At 41.3% G+C, this 21,764-nt stretch overlaps 1 protein-coding gene across 11 annotated transcripts in view; it reads right to left on the bottom strand.

Annotated features, from left to right (window-relative positions):
- The window catches only part of TPK1 (thiamin pyrophosphokinase 1), a 217,401-nt gene that overhangs the window by 125,098 nt on the left and 70,539 nt on the right, over positions 1–21,764 (bottom strand). For 10 of the 11 annotated variants that reach the window (XR_014503866.1, XR_014503867.1, XM_083407135.1 and 7 more), the window contains one exon: positions 8,839–8,908. Coding sequence is in view for 8 of the 11 variants with exons in the window: in XM_083407135.1 (XP_083263261.1) it covers positions 8,839–8,908 (70 nt within the window). In the remaining 3 variants the exon portion in view is untranslated. Of the gene's footprint in view, positions 1–8,838; positions 8,909–17,716; positions 18,054–21,764 lie in introns of those variants that run through there. The other variant, XM_083407137.1, reaches the window with a different exon arrangement.

The raw sequence follows: 21,764 nt of genomic DNA, 5'->3' as shown, positions 1-21,764 counted from the left end.
CAATGGCACAGTGATAGAAGGCAAGCAGCAGTTTCTATTATTATTATTTATTAAATTTATATACCGCCCTTTATCTGAAGATCTTAGGACAGTTCACAAGATAAAAATAAAGAATAAAAGCACAATTTAATAGTTAAAACAAAAACAAAACATAATCCCCCTCCCACAAACAGACTTAGAAGACCGAAGAATATTAATCAGCCAAAGCCCAGTTGAAGAGGAATGCTTTGCCTGGGGCCTAAAGATGTATCATGAAGGCGGCATTCCACAAACAGGGGGCTGCTGCAGAAAAGGCTCTTTCTTGTGTTGCTGCCCTCCAGACCTCTTGTGGAAGAGGACTCGAAGAAGGGCCTGAGATGGTAAATGCAGAGGCCAGGTCAGTTTATATGGGGAGATATTGTGGCCCTAAGCTGTTTAAGGGTTTATAGGTCAAAACCAGCACTTGGGCCTGGAAGCTAATTGGTGCAGTGGGGCAGAGGGCAGTGGCATAAGAAGGTTTTTAGGGGCTATCTCCCCCCCCCCAAATGCTCAACAACTTTGGGTGGGTGCTCCCCTAAGAAAAGGTCAACAAGTTCCGGCACCTCTTTTTCTAGGAAAAAAAAGCCCTGGGTATAATATGCTCAAACCATCTTGCCCCAGTGATCAACCTAGCCGCTAAATTCTGCGCTGGCTAAAGTTTCTGAACCGTCTTCAGAGGCAGCCACACATACAACATGTTCCAGTATTCTAACCAAGAGGTTACCAGAGCATAGACAACACTATAACTAATAACATGCAAGACTTATTTTCCTCAACTATTCTCTCTCACATACCCCCCCACCCCAGTTTCTAACATTTTTGGTTTAGGTTTCGTTTTGTTATGAACATTCTTTATGGAATATTATTACTATAATCAACAGTGTCTCTGAGTAAACTCAGCTGTTTGATCTATCCTTCAGAATTTATATATGTGCTATGTGGTCTGGAAGGGGGGGAACCCTACAAGACTTTGGATCTTCCACCAGTCCTAAAATAAATCGGACATAACTGGTTGACCACAAACTTGACACGAGCCAACAGTGTGACGCGGCAGCTAAAAAAGCCAATGCAATTCTGGGCTGCATCAATAGGAGTATAGCATCTAGATCAAGGGAAGTAATAGTGCCACTGTATTCTGCTCTGGTCAGACCTCACCTGGAGTACTGTGTCCAGTTCTGGGCACCACAGTTCAAGAAGGACACTGACAAACTGGAACGTGTCCAGAGGAGGGCAACCAAAATGGTCAAAGGCCTGGAAATGATGCCTTATGAGGAACGGCTAAGGGAGCTGGGCATGTTTAGCCTGGAGAAGAGGAGGTTAAGGGGTGATATGATAGCCATGTTCAAATATATGAAAGGATGTCACCTAGAGGAGGGAGAAAGGTTGTTTTCTGCTGCTCCAGAGAAGCGGACACGGAGCAATGGATCCAAACTACAAGAAAGAAGATTCCACCTAAACATTAGGAAGAACTTCCTGACAGTAAGAGCTGTTCGACAGTGGAATTTGCTGCCAAGGAGTGTGGTGGAGTCTCCTTCTTTGGAGGTCTTTAAGCAGAGGCTTGACAACCATATGTCAGGAGTGCTCTGATGGTGGTTCCTGCTTGGCAGGGGGTTGGACTCGATGGCCCTTGTGGTCTCTTCCAACTCTATGATTCTATGATTCTAACTGTTAGCTCTTTGGTTCAGGGCAGCTGATGACTACCAGACTGGAAATAGATAATTTTTGGCTTAAAGGTAAAGGTAAAGGTACCCTTGCCTGTACGGGCCAGTCTTGCCAGACTCTAGGGTTGTGCGCTCATCTCACTCTATAGGCCGGGAGCCAGTGCTGTCCACAGACACCTCCGGGTCACGTGGCCAGCGTGACAAGCTGCATCGGGCGAGCCAGCGCAGCACACGGAACACCGTTTACCTTCCCGCTATAAAGCGGTCCCTATTTATCTACTTGCACCCGGGGGTGCTTTCGAACTGCTAGGTTGGCAGGTGCTGGGACCGAACGACGGGAGTGCACCCCGCCGCAGGGATTTGAACCGCCAACCATGCAATCGGCAAGTCCTAGGCACTGAGGTTTTACCCACAGCGAATACATTCTTCTGGGTTGCTTGTTATATTGCCTTTTAATATCAAGAATCCCACAGTAAATTCTTAGCAAATGTACCTTCCATCTTACCTTCCGTAATCTCTTCAAAAATTTATTTCATTTTGAATCTGCATATGTCTAATATGCTCACACAGCTTAACAATTTTGTTGACCTACTGCCTTTAATAAATGTCACTTGATGCCAAGCACTAACCTTTGCTCAAGTCTGCAGTTTTTAAACTCAATGATTTGGCAGACAGTGGTATTTTTAATGAATACAACTCACTTTGAAGTTACATAAGTTGTTAAGAAGCTATACCTAATAAAAAGCCAAGAAAAATAGTATCAGATTCTAAAAATTGCTAGCACTTGAAATAAACACTTGAAATTTCATAATATTTAGTAAAGGGAAACCACATATTCAGAAAACAGCGGGGTGATCCCACTTTCATTTTAATTTAGTAAAAGTTGATCATTGTGATGAACTGGAAAGTGTTGGAAGGCCTGAAACGGATCTCTGGAAGTGCACAGATTGTGATCTCTGGAGTTCAATAGAAGCCACTAAGATAAGAGTCTGTCCCATCTGCAAAACCTTGCTCCTTTATGTGCACAGTCCTGCTACTTCATCATCTAAGGGTGCTTTCCCAGCACCCTTTAAAACATTAGCAGATCATACATACATAAAGCAGAAAACCTATTAGCCAACTCATCAACATGATGTGGCAAATAATTTCTTGCTTTGGCAACTGATAGGCATCTGATTGGCCAGAATGGAGCAGAGTGCTGTGCTAAGACAGACCTCTGGTCTGATCCAGCAGAGTCGTTCTTATGTGTGTTATTTTATTCAGCATCTACAATTGTCTTTACCTGTTTGTGCACCACCATGAACTTTGGAAAGGGAGCATAAAACTGTAAAAAGAAAAACATCCCACTAATGCATGTTACTGCCAATAATAAAATACATTCTGGGCTTAATGAACATTTATTCAAACATTTATCCGGAAGAAGGTCAGGGTGATTCAGTAAGGGAGCTTCATAGATGGGTTTCAAACACCAGCACTCGTGCCTTTTAAAGTTATAATAAGGCTCTTTTTAGAAGACACAGAAAGGAGAATTATGTGACAGTAATTGCATTTCTCACAGCCTTCAGCTTTCACATCCTCCATTTTATAACCAGGAAATCTACAATCAATAACACTGTGCAGTATGTTTCTATTTACCCCACTTATTCTTCTACAGTCAAGAGGGAGTAATAATAAACTACGTAGAAGTAGGAAGCAAATCATGAGCAGAAAGTTACTTGTTCCCATAAGCAAGGCCATAACAACGGGGTGCTCTTAGTTCTGGTCAAAGAGAAGATTTCCAGCAACAGAAGCCCCGGGCAAGAGTGACCAAAACCAGAATTTTTACCTCTGCCAGTTCTTGGTCAAGAGCTTTCCCCATGGATGACCTAGTAAGTGGGAAGCAGCATAAACCTATACAGGACTACTCACCAGTAAGCACACTGAATTCAGTAAGTCTTAAGGCTCACCCACAGCCTAGAAAGCACAAGTCCAAGAGGTTTTCTTCTCTTGTGCTTTCTAGGTACAGGTCCAAGCAGTTTTGCGTTTGCCCTGCAGCTTTCCTCAGGAAAACACGCTCTTTACTACTGAATCAGAACAAACAGCAACCTGCAGAGAACCCAATTGCTGTTTACTCCAATTTGGCAGGTAAACTGCAGCTTTTTCTGAGGGGAAGAGGCGGGACAATCAGAAGTATGGATGAGCCCTTACTTACAGATAAGTGGGAATGAGACTGATTTGCTGACAACCATTATGTAAGAGTATTCGCTAGAATCTAGACTGAATGAAGGTTCCCCAAATATTTTAACACTAATGGGAACACGGAGAGCCCTCATTCCACTGATCAGGTGCACACACATAAAAAACCTGGCTACAACCAACGTTAACATTTTTATACATAGAGTTCTACATCTACTTTGCCTGTTTTTACCACAAGGTACACATTTCTAAATGTTTCTTACATATTTTCATTCATTTCTTTTGAGCTGAGAGCTGTATTGCAAAATTTGGAGATGTGAAAAATCCAAAGGATAATTACATTTGGATTTTTCACATCTCTAAATTTTGGAGGATAATTACATTCCAATTCATATACTAGACAAGGAGGTGCAAATTAATTTATTTTTCATCCTTAATATTTTCTGAACTGGGAATTGCCATGTCAAAGTATGCACACATACAGACACACACTTCAGTCCTCCCAATAAAACAATTGAGGGGGGTTCCTCCCCCCCATTGCCATTCAAATGGTATGTGTGCACTGTGTCGTGTGATCAATTTTGTGGGGTGGGGCATATCTCCCCTCCAATATTTTCTTCAAGTTGGCACCCCTGATCCCCATTATATATCAATGCTCTGTAATATTAAACAGAATGTGGCAGCCTCTGCTCATGAGGAGTTATCTGCTGTACCCACACAGTTAATTAGTAGTAAATGAAAATGTATTTCTGCTCCAAAACATTAGGTAATTGTCGGAGAAGGAGGATTTTTCCAGGAAAGCAAGGGGATATTGGCCTGGAGTCACAAGGAAAGAGTTGCAGCTTTCTAGTTGTGAGCACCACTTCGCCTTCCAAAAGAAACAGTGGGTACTATTTAATAAATAGTATGTGGATATTTGCCTGCTTCAAAAATATCGAAGTAAGAGGTCTCTAAATTGGGGGAGAAAATTAAAGAAGAGGAGATTAAGCTGAGGTTTTTTCCCCATCTTCTTTCTTTCTTTCAAAAAATCTAATTAATTTGTCAGTGTTCTCTGAGAAGACAAGACTTTAATAAAACTGCATTGAGAAATGAGAGTGAAGGGGAACATGTTAAAAAAGTAAATTAATAATCTTTTCAGCAGGCTTAGTTTCCTTAAAGGCAAATAACAAAATCTAGCTGGATTTGTTGTACAAAAATTGAACTTTGATGATATAATATAATCCCAAGGTAAGAATGCTTAAAGGGCCAAGTCTATGAAGAGTGAATAATTCTATTCACTTGCGATACAACCATCTAGCTTTTCTTGAATTACCTATTTACATTTATGAGAACTTATTTAACATATAATTACATTTTTTCCATAGGAGCGGTATCTGTATAGTGTGCATTAATGAGTTTTAAAATAATTATGTTTATTCCATAAGAGTGGTATTTGTATAGTGCGCATTAAATAGTTTGAAAATAAAATGAGCTATCTAAAACATTATTTCCCAGTTGATTCTGTCTGCAGAATGCATTATGCTTGTCCCAAAAAAGTGCTGACTACCAGAACAAAATCCAGATGCAGGAAAGCAGATTGTCTCTGTGGCCAGGAAAATGCACAGGGGCTGAGGGCCAAAGGGTTCACAACACATCATGCACTTCTGGCTCACTTATATGGCACACATGTCAAACTAAAATTGTATCATCAGAGCCCCAAGCCTCACCTTTGTGTCTGCTGCTAACCTCACCATGTTATATCATTATGTCAGGACATGAAGAACTCTCTCACCCCCGTCAAAACAAAGCTAAGGGCTCTCCCCCCCCCCCCCACATTTTTTAAAATCCAGAATTTAAGGCCTCAGAAAGCAAAGAAGGTTTGCAGAAAGAAAGAAAAATGAGAGCTTCATTAACGTGTAACTGTGAAATTTTGGATCTCTTCCAAACCAATGTCAAAGTTGTGTGCTTGTTTTGTGCCATTTTGTATCACAAACCCTGTGTTTTAAAGCTCTCAACAAACTGAGTACAGTAATTGATACTCAAACCCCTGGAGGACACAGGTACCCTCTCAAAAGCCAACATTGTCTGATTCACTTCAAAGGGGTGCCAGACTTTTGCACTGCTTGGAGCCAATCAGACATTGTCAGATTTTGAGTGCAGTTAGCTACAGTGGCATGAACTAGGAACTCAGTTTTTTAGTATCAATTTCTCATTTTGGGAGCAGGATTTGCGATGCAGAAGAGTTAGAAAGTATTGCAAAGTTTGACACAGTTTTGGAGTGAATCAAACAACGTTGGCTTTTGGAGGGATACCTGTATCAATTACTCAGGTTGGGATGAGGTACCAAACCTAGGGTTTGCAGTGCAAAAGCAATCACAAAATTTTGGCACCAGTTTGAAGGGGGTCCAACATTTCAGAATTACATGTTAATGAAGCTAAAAACAAGAAGCAGGGAGAAGATGGAGTTATTTTATGTCACATCCACACCACACATTCAAAACACTCTCATACCCCTTTAAAAGTCATGGCTCCCCCCCCCCCCCAAAGAATCCCAGGAACTGTAGTTTGTTAAAGGTGCCTGGAGTTGCAGCTGTTGGAGGTAAACTACAATTCCCAGGTTTCTTTGTGGGAAGCCATGACAACTAAAGTGCTATAAATGTGCTTTAAATGTCTGGTGTGGATGTAACCTAAGTTTAAGCTTTGCCTCCTCTGACAGAGACTTTCCCAAAACTCACTTCTTATGCACTTCATGCAAAGTGTAAGGGAAGGATTGTAATGGAGCTACTTGCATAGAGCGGTTGAAGAAGAAGAAGAAGAAGAAGAGAAGAAGAAGAGTTTGGATTTGATATCCCGCCTTTCACTCCCCTTCAGGAGTCTCAAAGCGGCTAACATTCTCCTTTCCCTTCCTCCCCCACAACAAACACTCTGTGAGGTGAGTGGGGCTGAGAGACTTCAAAGAAGTGTGACTGGCCCAAGGTCACCCAGCAGCTGCAAGTGGAGGAGCGGAGACGCGAACCCGGTTCCCCAGATTACGAGACTACCGCTCTTAACCACTACACCATACTGGCTCTCTGTTGAACTGCCTAAGAACCCTTTAAAACACGAGACTGGGGGTGGGGACGATCAACATTTCGAAAAATTGCTTCAAGCTACTCTGATACCACAGTCTAGAACTCTAATGAATAAATAAGAGGAGGCTCCTGCCAAAATCTGTGTTGCCGTTCACAATGATAAGGCAGCTTTAAACAAGAGCCCTCTGCCTCTGTCATTATCTGTGGATGTTACTGGCCATTCAGCGATGAGCTCAGTTTAAAAGCTGGGCCCGCTTAAGAAACCAGCTGTCACTTCTCCATGCTTTTAGAGGTCGCAATATTACACAGACATTCTGAATTATTAAATGCAGAAGGGGAAAGATTTTTTTCACAGGCACAGTGCTTCTTTTGCACAAATCATTCCCATAATTGCTACACTGAGAGCTATTATGCAAAACACAGTAGCAGAATGATAAGAGCCATGATTCCTTACCTGTATTCTTCTATGAGGATTTAAATACCACTTTAAAGGGTTAGCATAGTATAACAAAATTGGTTAGCAGTTAAGAGCTGGGCTCAGAAGCAACATTCCCACTCATCACCTATGATGCCTCCTCCATGTGCCTTAAGCCTGTCAGTTAATGCATCACTATATAAAGATTGAAAGAGAAGGAGTGAGACTATAAGGAAGAAACATACAACTCTGGAGAAAAGGGCAACTTGTCAACCTCACAAGCAATTATGGAAGAGGAAATTACATAAATCCTTTCCCAATTCTAGAAAAAAGCTCCTTCAAAAACAACCAATTATATATGTGGGCCTTTGTCAGGAAAAAAGCTGGGGTATAAATAAATACATAATAATGTTAATAATCTGTGCTTTTAAAAAATTAAGAGTTGTAGTATTGCTTAATTTTTGCTAGGTGAATCTTGATATGATTTTATTTGCTTTAATATGCCACAGCATATTAATCTGCCCTGAGATCTTCAGATGAAGATATATATTTGCATTCTGCTTTTCCAACGATAAATGTTGAGCTCAAAAATGCTCACAATAATCACAATAGCATTTTTTAAAACCTCAAACATTGCAATCATTATAATATCAAACACAATGGCATATAAATAAAGCAAACAAGAGCAACAGATTCATCAAAACAATTAATACAATTCAATAAAGTTACAATAACTCATACTGTTATCAGGATACTTGCTAATCATGTGGAACCTTCCTCTAGACTAGAACAATAAAAATGGATTAGCTGTGCCCCATGGTTATCAAATGCATTGTTTTGCAACACTACAATGGGTGGAAGCCTCTTTCGCTGTATATGAACTATAAAGACTTACGCAGAACTATACATTAAAAAACCCATTTGGGATGGGCGGGCAAGGTTGTTAAGTCAGTGACAGCTGTTGTCAGCTTCAGATGTAGTTGAGGAAAAGGATTATCTGGAGTCCTCTTACTGAAGTTATAACTTATTGCATTTATCATTGGGCTCTGTTAGCACAGGAAGATCCTCTGGTACAGATTTAACCTACTTCTTGAATCAAAAAGGCAGAGTTACAAAAAATGGCATCCCACATAGAGTTCTTTCGCATCATGTGTAGTACAACTTTTCTGTGTTGTGACATCATCACACTGTGTGCTCCGCGTCCCTTGCTCCACATCACTGAATGCTGCTGGCAGGACAGGAAAACACACAATGTGACAGCATCACAACAGAGGGTTAGTGATCCAACATGTTACAAGAGAGAACAGAAGGACTTGACAAAGAGATGCCAGCTGCAGCAGCAGCAGCCTCATGTTGAACAAGATCTGTGTTTCTGACCCCCCTCCTTGCAAAAAAGAGAGGGGGGGGGAACAACCCGATGGAGCCAAGAGCTTTTAGAAAGCTGCAAATGCAAGTTCATCAGTGCTCTTCATGAAGATAAAAAGGGGGGAATTATCTGCACAGATTATTATGGATGTACCTCTCATGGCTTCCTTCTGTGATATGATACAGACGATTAGCACCTCCATCAGCACATGCTCTCAGAACAGCTGGAAGGAAAGGGAGAAGCTGTCAAGAACCTGACATCAAAGCCAAGTAACAAATTTATTTACACGGAAATATTTCCTACAGCACAGCATAGCTCTGTGCCAAAATGACAGAAATACTTATTTCGTTAAACGATGTACGCACTGACCTTCAGCAGGGCTTCCAGGACTGTTTACAAAAACAAGATGACAAACACAAGTAAAACATAACAACGTGCTTAAAAAGAAAAATAAATTAAAATACAGTCAATATCAGTCACTACAAGAATAATGAACATTGGTGGTAAAAGAAAAAGAGAGAATTACACCACCTGGGTATCACCAGCCATTACTGTAAAGGGAAGCATGGTGCCAGTTAAGGCTGGGCGATGTCAGCTTTTCAACATTGCAATGTATCACCAGCCAAACATTGTGATCTGGCAATATACCACAATGTTGAAACAGAGGAACAAGCTGCATTGGCTAGGAGGCCTCAGCAGTCCTTAAGGCAGAGCCTTCCAAATTGTGTGTCACGACACTTTAGTGTGTCAGCTGCAGTGTGTAGGTTTGTTGCGCCAAGGCTCCCCATGCTCCTCCTGGGCCTGGAAAGGGGTTAGTTTAACCTCTGGTTTGCTAGTAAAAGAGAAGAAATGATGCATGTCTAAAAAGTGTGTCACCAAGATGAAAAGTTTGGAAAGCTCTGCCTTAAGGCTTTGGCAGTCCTTAAGGCTTTCATTTCCACCTTCAACAGATAATGAAAAGTAATAATTGTCCCTACACCAAACATAGTTAAAATACACATCAAGCTTCAAATATTTTATATTAAAAAACAGCACTTCAGCACAGCTGGGGCCATTTTCTTTTATAAGTTATGAGGTCATCTGAAACATCTTACATTCTTGAAAGCAGCATAATAAAGTCTGATAGATCATATAGGCTGCTCATCCAGGAGAGCCAGAAATTAATTTTTTTTGATAACTGGATTTCCTCCCATATTTTTGCTCTTAGCACTTCAGTTTCTCTATACTTTAAAAGTTACTTAGCAAGTACGGTAATTATCCAAGGCACTGATCTTTCCCCAGCATGTTAATGATTCACAACAGTATGAACTAGAGCCAAAGGTTTTCTCGCTAAATAGAGGCAGTTAACTGATGGGAAAAGGGTCAATAACTGTATTATTTTCATAGCTATGGCTCAAATTGTGCTTGGTTTTCTTAAACAGCAAGTATTATAAATAGGAAGTCTTTCACAAATGAGAGCTAGAAAGGGAAAATAACAGAATATAGAAAGTGATTACTTTTGATGCCCTTTAGAACTCCACAGATGAGGCTGCATTATCAATAATGATCTCAGAGTTAGAGTCTTTGGAAACTCAGCAATAATTCATGCATGTGTATTATTATTATTTCTTACAATAGTGCTGTAATGTAGAAGTTTGCTGGCCAAGACAGAAGATTGAATAAATACACGTGCCTTGGATGTTATATTGCTTACAATCTTCCACTGGCAATAAATGCTTCCATTGCTTGTTAACATGATTAAGTATCATGGGACATCAAGAAGCACTTCAAACACTGCATTTTAGCTGTTCTCCCAAGATGCCTTAAGCCAGGGGTTCACAAAGGGTGCAGGGATGGCAAGTATGGCAGAAAAATTCAAGGACAATCAAAGAACTATTTAAACATTTCAGTGTAGTACAGTATCAAAATATTTTTTTAAAAAATCTGTGGATTTTTCAAAATGAGAACAAGAACATCAAGTGATACTGAGGACAATCAGAGCTGTCATCCAGAATAGCTGTTTGAACAGGGCTGGATAATAGCAATGGCTGTTCTAAAGTTCTCCATGACATATTGTTGTAAATAGGGATTTTCAACTCTGAAAAATATGAAAGATCAGAAAAGAGAAAGCCTTCTTTGAACTAATGAGGAGATGAGAGTTGTCTCAAATTAGACCTAGATTACCGGGCAAAAGCAAGCTCACCCCTCACACTGAGTTTGTAAGAGGCTTGTTTATAATTATATTTTGGGAATAATTCATGTTACTATATCTGCATTGCTTTATACTTTCTGGATGTCCCATCGTCATATTATAAAAGTAGTTGCGTTCTATGCCTGGCCAGAGTGGTGCATGCTCTAGTTATCTCCCGCTTGGACTACTGCAATGCGCTCTACGTGGGGCTACCTTTGAAGGTGACCCGGAAACTGCAATTAATCCAGAATGCAGCAGCTAGATTGGTGACTGGGAGCGGCCGCTGAGGCCTACATTGAAAGACCTACATTGGCTCCCAGTACGATTCCGAGAACAATTCAAAGTGTTGGTGCTAACCTTGAAAGCCCTAAACGGCCTCGGTCCAGTATACCTGAAGGAGCGTCTCCACCCCCATCGTTCTGCCCGGACACTGAGATCCAGTGCCGAGGGCCTTCTGGCGGTTCCCTCACTGCAAGAAGTGAGGTTACAGGGAACTAGACAGAGGGCCTTCTCGGTAGTGGCGCCCACCCTGTGGAACGCCCTCCCATCAGATGTCAAGGAAATAAGCAGCTATCTTCTCTTTAAAAGACACCTGAAGGCAGCCCTGTTTAGGGAAGTTTTTAATATTTAATGTTGTGTTGTTTTTAACACTTGATTGGAAGCCGTCCAGAGTGGCTGGGAAAACTCAGCCAGATGGGCGGGGTATAAATAATTTATATTATTATTATTATTATTATTATTATTATTATTATTATTATTATTATTATTTATTTATCAAGCACTGCTAGGAGTTGTTTCTTTTTGTTTCCCAATGTATTTATTATCAATAAAAAAAATCAGTGAGGCATTCAGCAATTTTTTATTGTGAAAGTGTAGTCCAGAGAAAAAAGTTTGAAAACTTTAAGTTTAAGTCTTAAGTGCTTAGCTAAAAATACAACAGATCAATGTGAAATGCACGCACCTGCAAACACAAGTATCATATAAGCTTCATTCATCAAGGAACCACGGTTGGCTGTAGATTCCTGTTGAGTGCATACGCCAGGGCAAGCTAGCAAGACGTGAAATGGTTACCCAACTGCTACTTCATATTCCCAATTAGAAGAGTTCCAGTGTATTACCTTCAATTTCTATTTGTTGCTGCCAGTTCCACAATCCTACTTCACAAAAGGGAAAGGCAGCAGCTACCTTGGTTCTCTCCAGCCTAGTTATTGCAAAAATGCAGTAAGACCTGCACCAGTAAGTTCATACTTCCAGGAGAAGAGACTGACCAGCATTGCTCTCCCCAACATTTGCTTTTTGCTGCTGTCAGCCTTCTCTGGAAGAGAGGTGAAGGACTCAACTGTATGTCATCTACTCTCCCCTCTGAACTGTGTTTAAGCCATAGTTCTTGGGCTGCAGCAAAACTGGTACCAGAAACTTTAATCTCGGTTAACTTTCATTTTTGCTTTGTATTTATGTACTTAAGTTTACACTGTGTGTGTGTGTGTGTGTGTGTTTTTGTAATATTGAATTTATTATGTCTTTGCTAAATTGTTGGTTTTTGTTATTTTGAATTTACTGACATGTTCTGCATTTTTTATGCTTGAATTTATATGTCCTATATTCTAATATTTCAAATGTTTGCTTGAAAGCCACTTTAGGCATTGCTCATTGTGGAAAAGTGGCATATATGTAAAATCAACCAATCAATCAATTGAGGGTTACTCTGTGAGCAGTTAGGCAGTTAGAGACGGGAAGCAGGATAAGTTGTGACTTGGAACCCAGTTCAACCTCTCCCCTTTCACACCTAACTGTCCTATAGCCAGCAAGCGGTGACAGACGCCGATTCTTGGGTGCTGAGGATAAATTTTGTTCCAGCAGTAAAACTAGAGCCACTAGACACTAATCTAAATTCATTTACCTAATGTTCCTCCTAAAGTTCCAAGACAGTAAGAGGGATCCCCAATTCAGACACAATTCAGCCTCAAGACAACATGCAGTGGTAAATTTCATGTTGTGTGTTGTGTGAAGAAGTACTTCTGTTAATACTGAAATTTCTACTGTCAGTCAATTCCACTGTGTTCAGATATTTCCAGAAAAAAGAATTAAAATTTATAATTACCCCCCCTCTCCTAAGTTCAAAATTTTATAAACTTCTAGCATGCCTGTCTCCCCAGCCTTTTTCCTGAACTCAAAGGTGTCACTTTCCTTCATCTGAACTTTTAGACATTTTATTAAGGAGTTAATTCCTGACCTAGCAAAAGAGGTATAAGTGCTCTATTGTACATGTAACGAAGTCATTCCAAGAAAACATATAAATCAAATGACAATTTAAAAAGCCAATTGAAAATGTGAATTGCAGATTCATATTTTCCCCCAAGGCAATTATTTAAGTCTGTCAGTGAGATGCAGATGCCTGTGTGCTGACAGCATTTCTGAAGTTTTGAAATTAGGTTGTTTAATAATTCAGTTTGAGTGTGTACAAACGCCAAGTTTTGATCACGGCTTTTTTCCTTCTTCATTGCCTGCTTCTTTGTTTCCCCCCCAAAGCGGCTTTATTGATTTCTGACAACAGGAAGACAAGCAACTCAGAGTATGATAGAATGCCCCCTGCCAAAAGTGATTTTAATTGCGATTCAGAATTTCCATCACACAGATTTTAAAATTGAAGAAGCCTGTCTATGTTGCACTGATGCAACTTGTTAAAAAAAGAGAAAGAGAGAGAAGAAATTAAAGCGGAAAATATCAGAGAAATCAGACATACAGTATTTGGTAGCTCACTGTGAATGTTGTAAAGGAAAAAGTACACTCAGTTCCACTTACTGCAGCTCACCTGCCATTTCAGGGGACTCACCAGGGGCTTCATAAACTTCCTCTTTTTGCTGTTTTATTGGGACTGTAAAAAAGAGGTGGGCTGCCATATGTCTGGCAGGCTACAATATATGGCTAGTGGGCTTTTCTCAGCTTGAGGGCTCACAATTGATGCAGGCCTGCTTGAAAGTGACTGTGTAAGATCAACTTCTCCTTCAGTAGCCAGTAGTAGTGATAAGTATACAGTTATTTCCTCGCCAGCTGGTTTCTTATATTTCAGAATTTATTCACACAAACCCTCCTTTACAACCATGGCTGCTGGGACCCAAAGCAGGAGCTGTGATTCTAAACAGGAGCCTATATATTGCCTTGCAAGATGCATGCAGCAAACAGACCCTGAATTGCCCCATTTGCATTCTAGGTCAAAACATCACACATATAGAAGTCCTATGTTGGTTTCTACTTCATGGAAATACAAAAATGTGAACAGAAAATGGGAGCAGCAGGACACAAAGGGATGCACTATCTCCACCTACACCACGGTTCCTGACAACTGTGGAGGAAGAAGGTTGGCAGTAGTGGGGACAGAGCCTCCCCCAGTCTGTCTCATGGTCCATTCTGCAGGCTGGCACCGCCTCTGGCAGAGCCATGACTGTCTGGCTAGCTCTTCTCTTCGCTTGCCCAGCCATGGTGGCAACCTGAAGACAGACTGCAGCATAGCAGGAGCATATACTCCCCCTGCTCCCCCCCCTTCAGGCTGTCAAACAAACACACATTTTGCAGGCAGATTAAATAGTGTGATCTCGCCACCGCCCCCTAGAAAAGGGGAGGTGAACACTGTTTAAATAGCTCTGGCAGCTTCTCCTACTTTTATTTGTTTTCATAAATTGAACTAAGAATAACGGGCAAATTGGCAAATCTAGCTTCTGCAGACTGCATTAACTCTACTACAAATGATTGAAAGGGACAGTTTCTTATCACCATAGACTACATTTCACTACAAATCTCCTACCCCAGGACTCACCCCTAACTCTATTGTCAATTATGACTTTCTTCCACTGAACTCTCAAAACTCGTAACAAAATCGTATTGTTCCATTTTTCTTAGAAGCAGATTAGAATATTATAATACATCAATCTAACCCAACTGATATTATAACCTGTTTTTCATATGAAGAATTTTAACCTTAGTTGCAAGAGGCTACTATGCAAACTATGGATAGAAAACATATACTACAGCAAGCCGAATATTCTAGCCAGCACAGAATTGTTTTCTAGAATATATTTTCTAATTCATTGACAGGGTACATTCTACTCCATAGTTCACCTCACATATGCCTGTATATTTTTTCCCATCTATGGTCTTTATTGAGCTGGTACGCTCTTGCAGAGCACGTCAAAGGAGGCAATTTCTCCTTTCAGATCTCATTCAGTTCTCATATGCACATAGTTTGTTTCGATGCATGGCAGCGCACCCAGGACACATCATTAGTTTGTGAACGAATATGAGAACTAAATAGGCAGAACATGGAAAAAAGAACAGGTATATAAATAAAAAGGAAGGAAAGTAAAACGGGCAACTGGAGAAATACAAAGGAAGAGAACGTGCTTGAAATTGTCAACTTCCTCTTTAGAATAAATTAACAGAATGCCTGTCACTACAACAGGCAAAATGTTCGTGAAAGTAAGGGACCTCATGTATGTGCCTGTAACCCTTAAGAACCAGCGTCACCTTATCTGCACGGCTCTGTTTCAAGATTTGGTTCTTTGTCACATACAAGTGTGACAGAATCTTGGTAACAAGAGACAAAATTCAAACATTGCACAAATGTAAAAAACAAAACCAAATCCTGTGTCAAGGAATGAAATGTAATACGAAGGCTTTCTATATTTTACATATACGGAGGAATATTCCAGGATCAATTTAGATTGCTTATGGTCTTGGCTTGCTGTTTATTTGGCCTCAGACTAAGCTCCTAGGATGGGATACAAAGAAGAAACATCTGTGTGTGGAGATAATGCAATGAAAGGCATGGAAACCTTGCTTCCTCAGAACACTGGAAGATCATGAAGAACCATGTTATTTGCATAGAGATGTCCTGTTTTCTGTTTCTTCATCATGTTCAAGTGTTGGGAGAGTGGGATGGAGTGCTGAGTACTGGCATGCACACAAAATATCTCTAACAGCCCATCCACTCCACTGCAGGGTGGGCATCAATGGGCATCAAGACTTTCTTTACCACGCTTTGCCCTCATAGACTCACTGTTACCCAGTTCAGACAACCATTCCTGCCTTCCTAAACCATGGTTAGGGAAGCACTCCCTTCCCTTCACATTCTGGCTTTGTCACGAACCTCCTGACTTGTATTAAACCAGATTCTCCAGTACATCTGAACTATTTAAGAATAATGTAGAAAATGTTTTAAGGGGAACTCAGATACAACTTTTATACTCTTAGGAAGGTCACTAGGAAAGTCAGACGTCAGCACTGGGCAATTATCTCTTCAGCTATCACAACCAACCTCTAAATACTGAATATGATAGGAAGATACCTTGAGTGCTGACAGGTCCTGGCAATTTCCTACTCATCAGATATTTTTGACATCTTCAGATTACGTCTACAAAGATTTTATAAATCTCAACATGATTTTCTTGATGGAGGATATTCTACCCCAATATTCTGATGGTCCTCTTTGTGGCATATTGGTTAAAGTGTGAGACTAGGATCTGGGAGCCTTGGGCCCAAATCCCCACACATATCTTTGCAGATATGAGAAAATGTATGGAATAAGGGACATTTTTCCGTGGACAAATTGTTATAAAGTAAGGTAGTGCATCTGTATTGATAAATAAAATAGATTACAACCACCCCAGCCTTGCATATAAGCACTAGCCTATTAGCCACAGACAAGACACAGAATTGAGTGCATAGAATTCCATGCAGCAGTGGGCTGGCTGGCAGAGGAGGGAGAGGGTGCCCCCCCCGGGCATAGAAAGGAAGGTATTTGCTACCAAAGGGACAGAGCTCTCCCTCCCTCTTCTGCCAAGCCCCTTTTGCAGACTTATTCAGACTTATTCCCAAGGCTGAAAAAGCTCACAACTTGCCATAAGTGTAAAATGGGGGGAAAGGGGTTCCTTCGCATGGAATGTTTCTTTGAAAAATTAATACATTATTTGGAAACTGTTTATGATATCCATTAGACCCCAAATCCACAAACCCATGGGAGAACAGCTTTACAGCAGCTGGGATGCTGTCAGTCCTTCTTTCCCTAAAAGAGTGATTAGACAAGAAATGGGATTTCGCACTTATAGAGAAATTTACATATTACAAAGGGTGAAGGGAAAAAGATAAAATTGAGACGGATTTACTGTAAACTCGTTGCCATTTATTAATTCTGCAGAATGGTTTATATTGCAATGGAGAGCTTGGTGCTTTAGTTACCATAAGTGTTGTGGTCAGAAGATTTCAGTAATCTTGTCTAATTCACTTGTTTATAACAGCTGCCTTAAGGATGTAATCCTATACACATTTACCTGGGAGCAAGTACCACTGCACTCAATGTGATTTATAGGATCACTCAATAGGATTGCAATAAATGTTGCTCCCTGCCTTTTAAATGAATTGTTAAAACAAAACACCCACCTACACCATGGAGTTTACTAGATGAGTTTGGGCTGGTCTCCCTCTCTCAGCAGAACGTGCCTCCCGAGGCTATGTTGTAGTGAAGCTACAACAAAGGTGGGAGAACACAATTACACAATCATGAGCTCCTTGGGAAAATAATATAAACGGTTGATAAGTAAGATTCTTATAAATTACTAACATTTTATCCTTCCTCCTGCGTGGCCCTGCTCCCTTAACTCTTAAGGATGATTTCCAAACGACATGGAAACATGCAGCGATAAACATAACAACTCTAGGCTCCACCCCACAGATTCTACTTGACATGGGGTGCGAACAAGCTAGAAAAACCATTAAACAGAACGCAGAAGACACAGAATGCCAAGGAGATCTAACCCAAAATTCTTAATCAGTGTTCAGAAAATACCTCATCTCCCAGATATAGCCAACCTTGAAATTCCCAAACAGCGACGGGCTTTCCCTCTGGCCGTTGCCAGGGCCTCCCTTCAGCCACCCAGGAAGGCTGCTGTCAGGCTTGGGGAATTCTTTCCTCCCCCGGCAGCATCAAGGATCAAGGAAGAAACATGAAAGTTTGTATCTGTAGTTTTTCTCCAGCAACCGTGGAGCAAGACGAAGAATCCAGTCCTTAACGCCACAGTGGCGTTGCTCCTCTTCCAGCCTGTGGCCCTACGGAGGGGCTGAGGAGTCCGTTGTCACTCAGCCCTTCGCTCTTGAATTCTAACTGAGTGGCGGGTGCGCGGGGAGGTGGCGCTTCTGTGCTCTCCAAGGACGTCTTTGCTGGCAGTTCTCCCCCTCCTTCTCCTAACACCTCATAACTGGGCAGCTCTGGGTTCTGCTGCAATTCAATCCTGTCTCCCTCTTCTCCTGAAACTAGTGGAGAAGGGGGGCTCCCCACCCCAGGGAAGCAGAGGAGAGGGAGGGGTGACCCCCAGCCCTCCTCTTCAGTCCAGTCCCTGACTCTGTACGAGGAGAGGAAATGCCCAGGTGGCTCTGGGCAACTGGAAACAACGGAACAGGCCTTGGATCACTGCCAATACTATAGATATACGAATTAGGTTCATCTTTGCCTATACTACATAAATTCCTAGGTTGCACAGAACAACCTTATACCTCCCTGCTACTTCAAGATGAAAACCCAGATGTTACACGCTCAGCTGCTAGATTCTGCGCCGCTAGGATGGCTATTCATTGAAGGATGGTTTGCGCCACAAACTAGGCCGAAACTAAAGGCCCAAAATGCAAGACTTGCGTTCCTTTATGTCCCGCCCTTATAGTCATATGTAACCATTTGTCCTTGTTTTTATCTTTTAAAGTTATGTATGGTATAATCACCACGCAAGCAGAAATTGCGTCGGATGTTTGGCTTTGGAAAAACGTTCGAAAACCGGAACACTTACTTCCAGGTTTTCGCTGTTCAGCAGCCCAAACGTTTCAAAACGGAGGCATTTGGGAACCAAGGCTTGACTGTACTGATACTAACGTTTTATGTATGCACCCTATATATACCAATTGCTTTGCTAAGCTGTGCAGATACAGAATAAAATGGCCAAATTTCACCTTCTAGCCTTCACAAAAGAAATTACATATTGTTAAAGACTGATGCTGCATCATCCTATTACTGTGATTCTGGCACCTCTCTTTAAGGGCACGACTACACTACAAATATAAACCAATTTTAGAACTATTCAACTGGTGTTTACTGGCCAAAGGCACTGGGCACTGAAATACGGCTGAAGATTTCTAACAAACAATTCTCAAGCTTATTTTTTCAATGGCAGTTAAAGAAAACTGAGCCCGGTTTCAATATATGTGTGAGGAAGATAAAATTCCTTCTCTGGTAGTCTCAATCAACCCAAGGCAAAGAAATCCAATCAGTAGTCTAAATGGAGAATTTCATGCAGGCAAAGAAACATCATCAAAAGCCAATCTACACATTATGAAGAATTAATTGTAGCTTTCTATATTATACTATTCTGGGAGTGGGGCTCTCCCCAATTCCTTGCAAGTAATAAACTAGCAAATCAAGGAGAAAGATTTAGAGTGGCCCTCTCCATGATATCTGAGCTTATGATATGCAGGATATTTTTTTACCATAGGGCCAGTGAAAAATAGGGCACACACCTGTAATCTGAAGAATTTCACCACCTAGTCCGCCACCTCATTCTGCATAATGTTTAGATCAGCTCTTAAGTGTTATCATGTCCTTGCAGGCTCAAAAGTTCAGCTCAGTAAGGAAACAATTATTCAAAGCCCTGTGAAGTCAAGCTCAAACTATCCCAACCCTCTCTGCCAGTTCAGAAACTGCTTATTTCAATTACTCTGTAGATTGGTTCCATTTGAAAATGGTAAATTTAAAGATTCCTCATGGACAACTGCTAATCTGTGACTATCTAATACATGGCTGTATGCTTTTGCCTTCCAGGCATATTCAACATTGATATGTTCTCATTGCTTTGGATCCACAATCCAACTGTGTTAAATATTGAGGAGAGCTTTCCTTCCTCTTCTGGGGTCTTCAAATTGGACCATCATTACTCATTAAGTAAAATATATTTAGAATACCCCAGGCTGCTATGCAATGGAGCTACAAGAAACTCACTCGAAGAATATTGGTGCCTACAACCATACATCCCTATGCATTCTGCTGTAAGAAGTATAATGAAGTATAAATAGTACTGCACCGGGGTGTGTGTGTGTGTGTGTGTGTGTGTGAGAGAGAGAGAGAGAGAGAGAGAGAGGTGTTTCATAATTCTCCCCTTGCCCATTTACCTTTTTCAAATACTATTCACAGCCTGGTCACAGCAGCTGCAACATGTTGATTCTTGCAGAAGCAATCTCAGCCAATCAGAAATTGCAGCCAAACAGATCTGTCCATGGGAAGACATACTGAGTCCAAGTCCAAGCCATTATTCTTATTCTGGATAGTCTTTTTTTTAAAACACACACACAGAGAGAGAGAGAGAGAGAGAGAGAGAGAGAGAGAGAGGGAGGGGGAGAGAGAGAGAGCAATGGCTCAGTTTGTACGCTACGCTAAGCCAAACCATGGCTTTATGGGAATAAGCAGACTGCTGGAGAGAATATTTATTTACTCATATCCCATGTTTCTCTCAGTACAGGTCCCAAAGCAGCTCACAACAGGAACGATAACAGATCCAATTAAAAATATGTTTCAAAATCAATATTTAATCTATCAATAGGAAATTTAAAACAGTGATGAATTTGAACATTCAATCCATTTAAAAGCACTATGACAAGAAAAGAAAAGAAAATGTACAACACCTCCCCTCAGAAGACCCTGCTGCACCAGCCAGTGGAGGCCAAAGGCCTGTCTAACCAAAAAAAGGCATTTGCTTGCCAGCAAAAGGAAAGCAGAATGGGTGGGGGCAGCCCACCCTCCCATGAAAGGGAAAATCACAACCACTTTGGTCCTCCCTGGTTGTTCCACTGCCGTGATTTAGCTCTCTCCAGACAAACCATGAGCTGTAGCCAAGGGCTATCATGTGGTCTGCAGTTCAAAGTTTATTAGTAGAGCACTAAACCACAGCTTTGGGTTCAGACAACACACTAAACCAAACCATGGCAGCTCAGCACTGCCATGGCAAAATAACTGGGCAAGTGGCTGCCATCTTCTCTATGAGGGCCTCATGTTTATTGCTCATGCTAAGCATTCCATGGTTTGGCTTAGCATTCCACGCAATCAAGGACAGTGTCACGCTGCCAGATCCAATGGCATCACCAGGTCAAATCAGAAGGCAGTGCTTCCTAGCCTCAATCGGAGTGCACAGTTTTCGTCATTTTGTCACCCACAAATTGCTGCTACTGAGAGAATGTGTATCACAGGGTAAGGATTTTATTGAAATGTCCTGCCTCTCCCCATACAAACCAACCTGGACCCTGTGATCACAATCTGAGGTCCTTCCACAAGTGCTCTGGAGGGTGGCAACACAAGAATGGGCCTTTTCTGTGGTGGCTCCCCACTTGAGGAATGCTCTCCCCAGGGAGGACGCCTGGTGCCTTCATGACTGCAAACCGCCCTGCCATCTTCAGATGAAGGGTGGTATATAAATTTAATAAATATTTCAGGACATTCCTAATTATGCAGCTCAATGGCATGATATTTGTAAAACTCCTCTAGCAATTTGGAAGGAAGGAAGACATCATGCCCGTCAGAAGCAACAAGCCTGTTATGACATTCATCACATAAAATCATTACAATCAACTGTGGAGCATGCTCCTTAATGCCTACTGCAGAGAATTTGCTCAAAGACCATGAACAATTAATCATGCTGGTTGTCAATGGATAAGAACAACCCTGCCTATTTTTGAACACCAGCATCTTGTGAATTAAACATCCTGAGAGAAGCAGTGTGGCTGGTTTTACGGTCGCTTCACTCTACATAGCGCCGGCGTTTGCTGCGGCTGAGGCTGCCATTACGTTACCCTGGTGTATTTATTGCACTAATCAGGAAGGCAAGCG

The sequence above is a fragment of the Podarcis tiliguerta genome, assembly GCF_965153285.1.
Source record: "Podarcis tiliguerta genome assembly, chromosome: 12".
NCBI lineage: Eukaryota > Metazoa > Chordata > Lepidosauria > Squamata > Lacertidae > Podarcis > Podarcis tiliguerta.
Note: the sequence above shows the minus strand (reverse complement) of the source record. Positions and strands in the feature narration are given on the sequence as shown.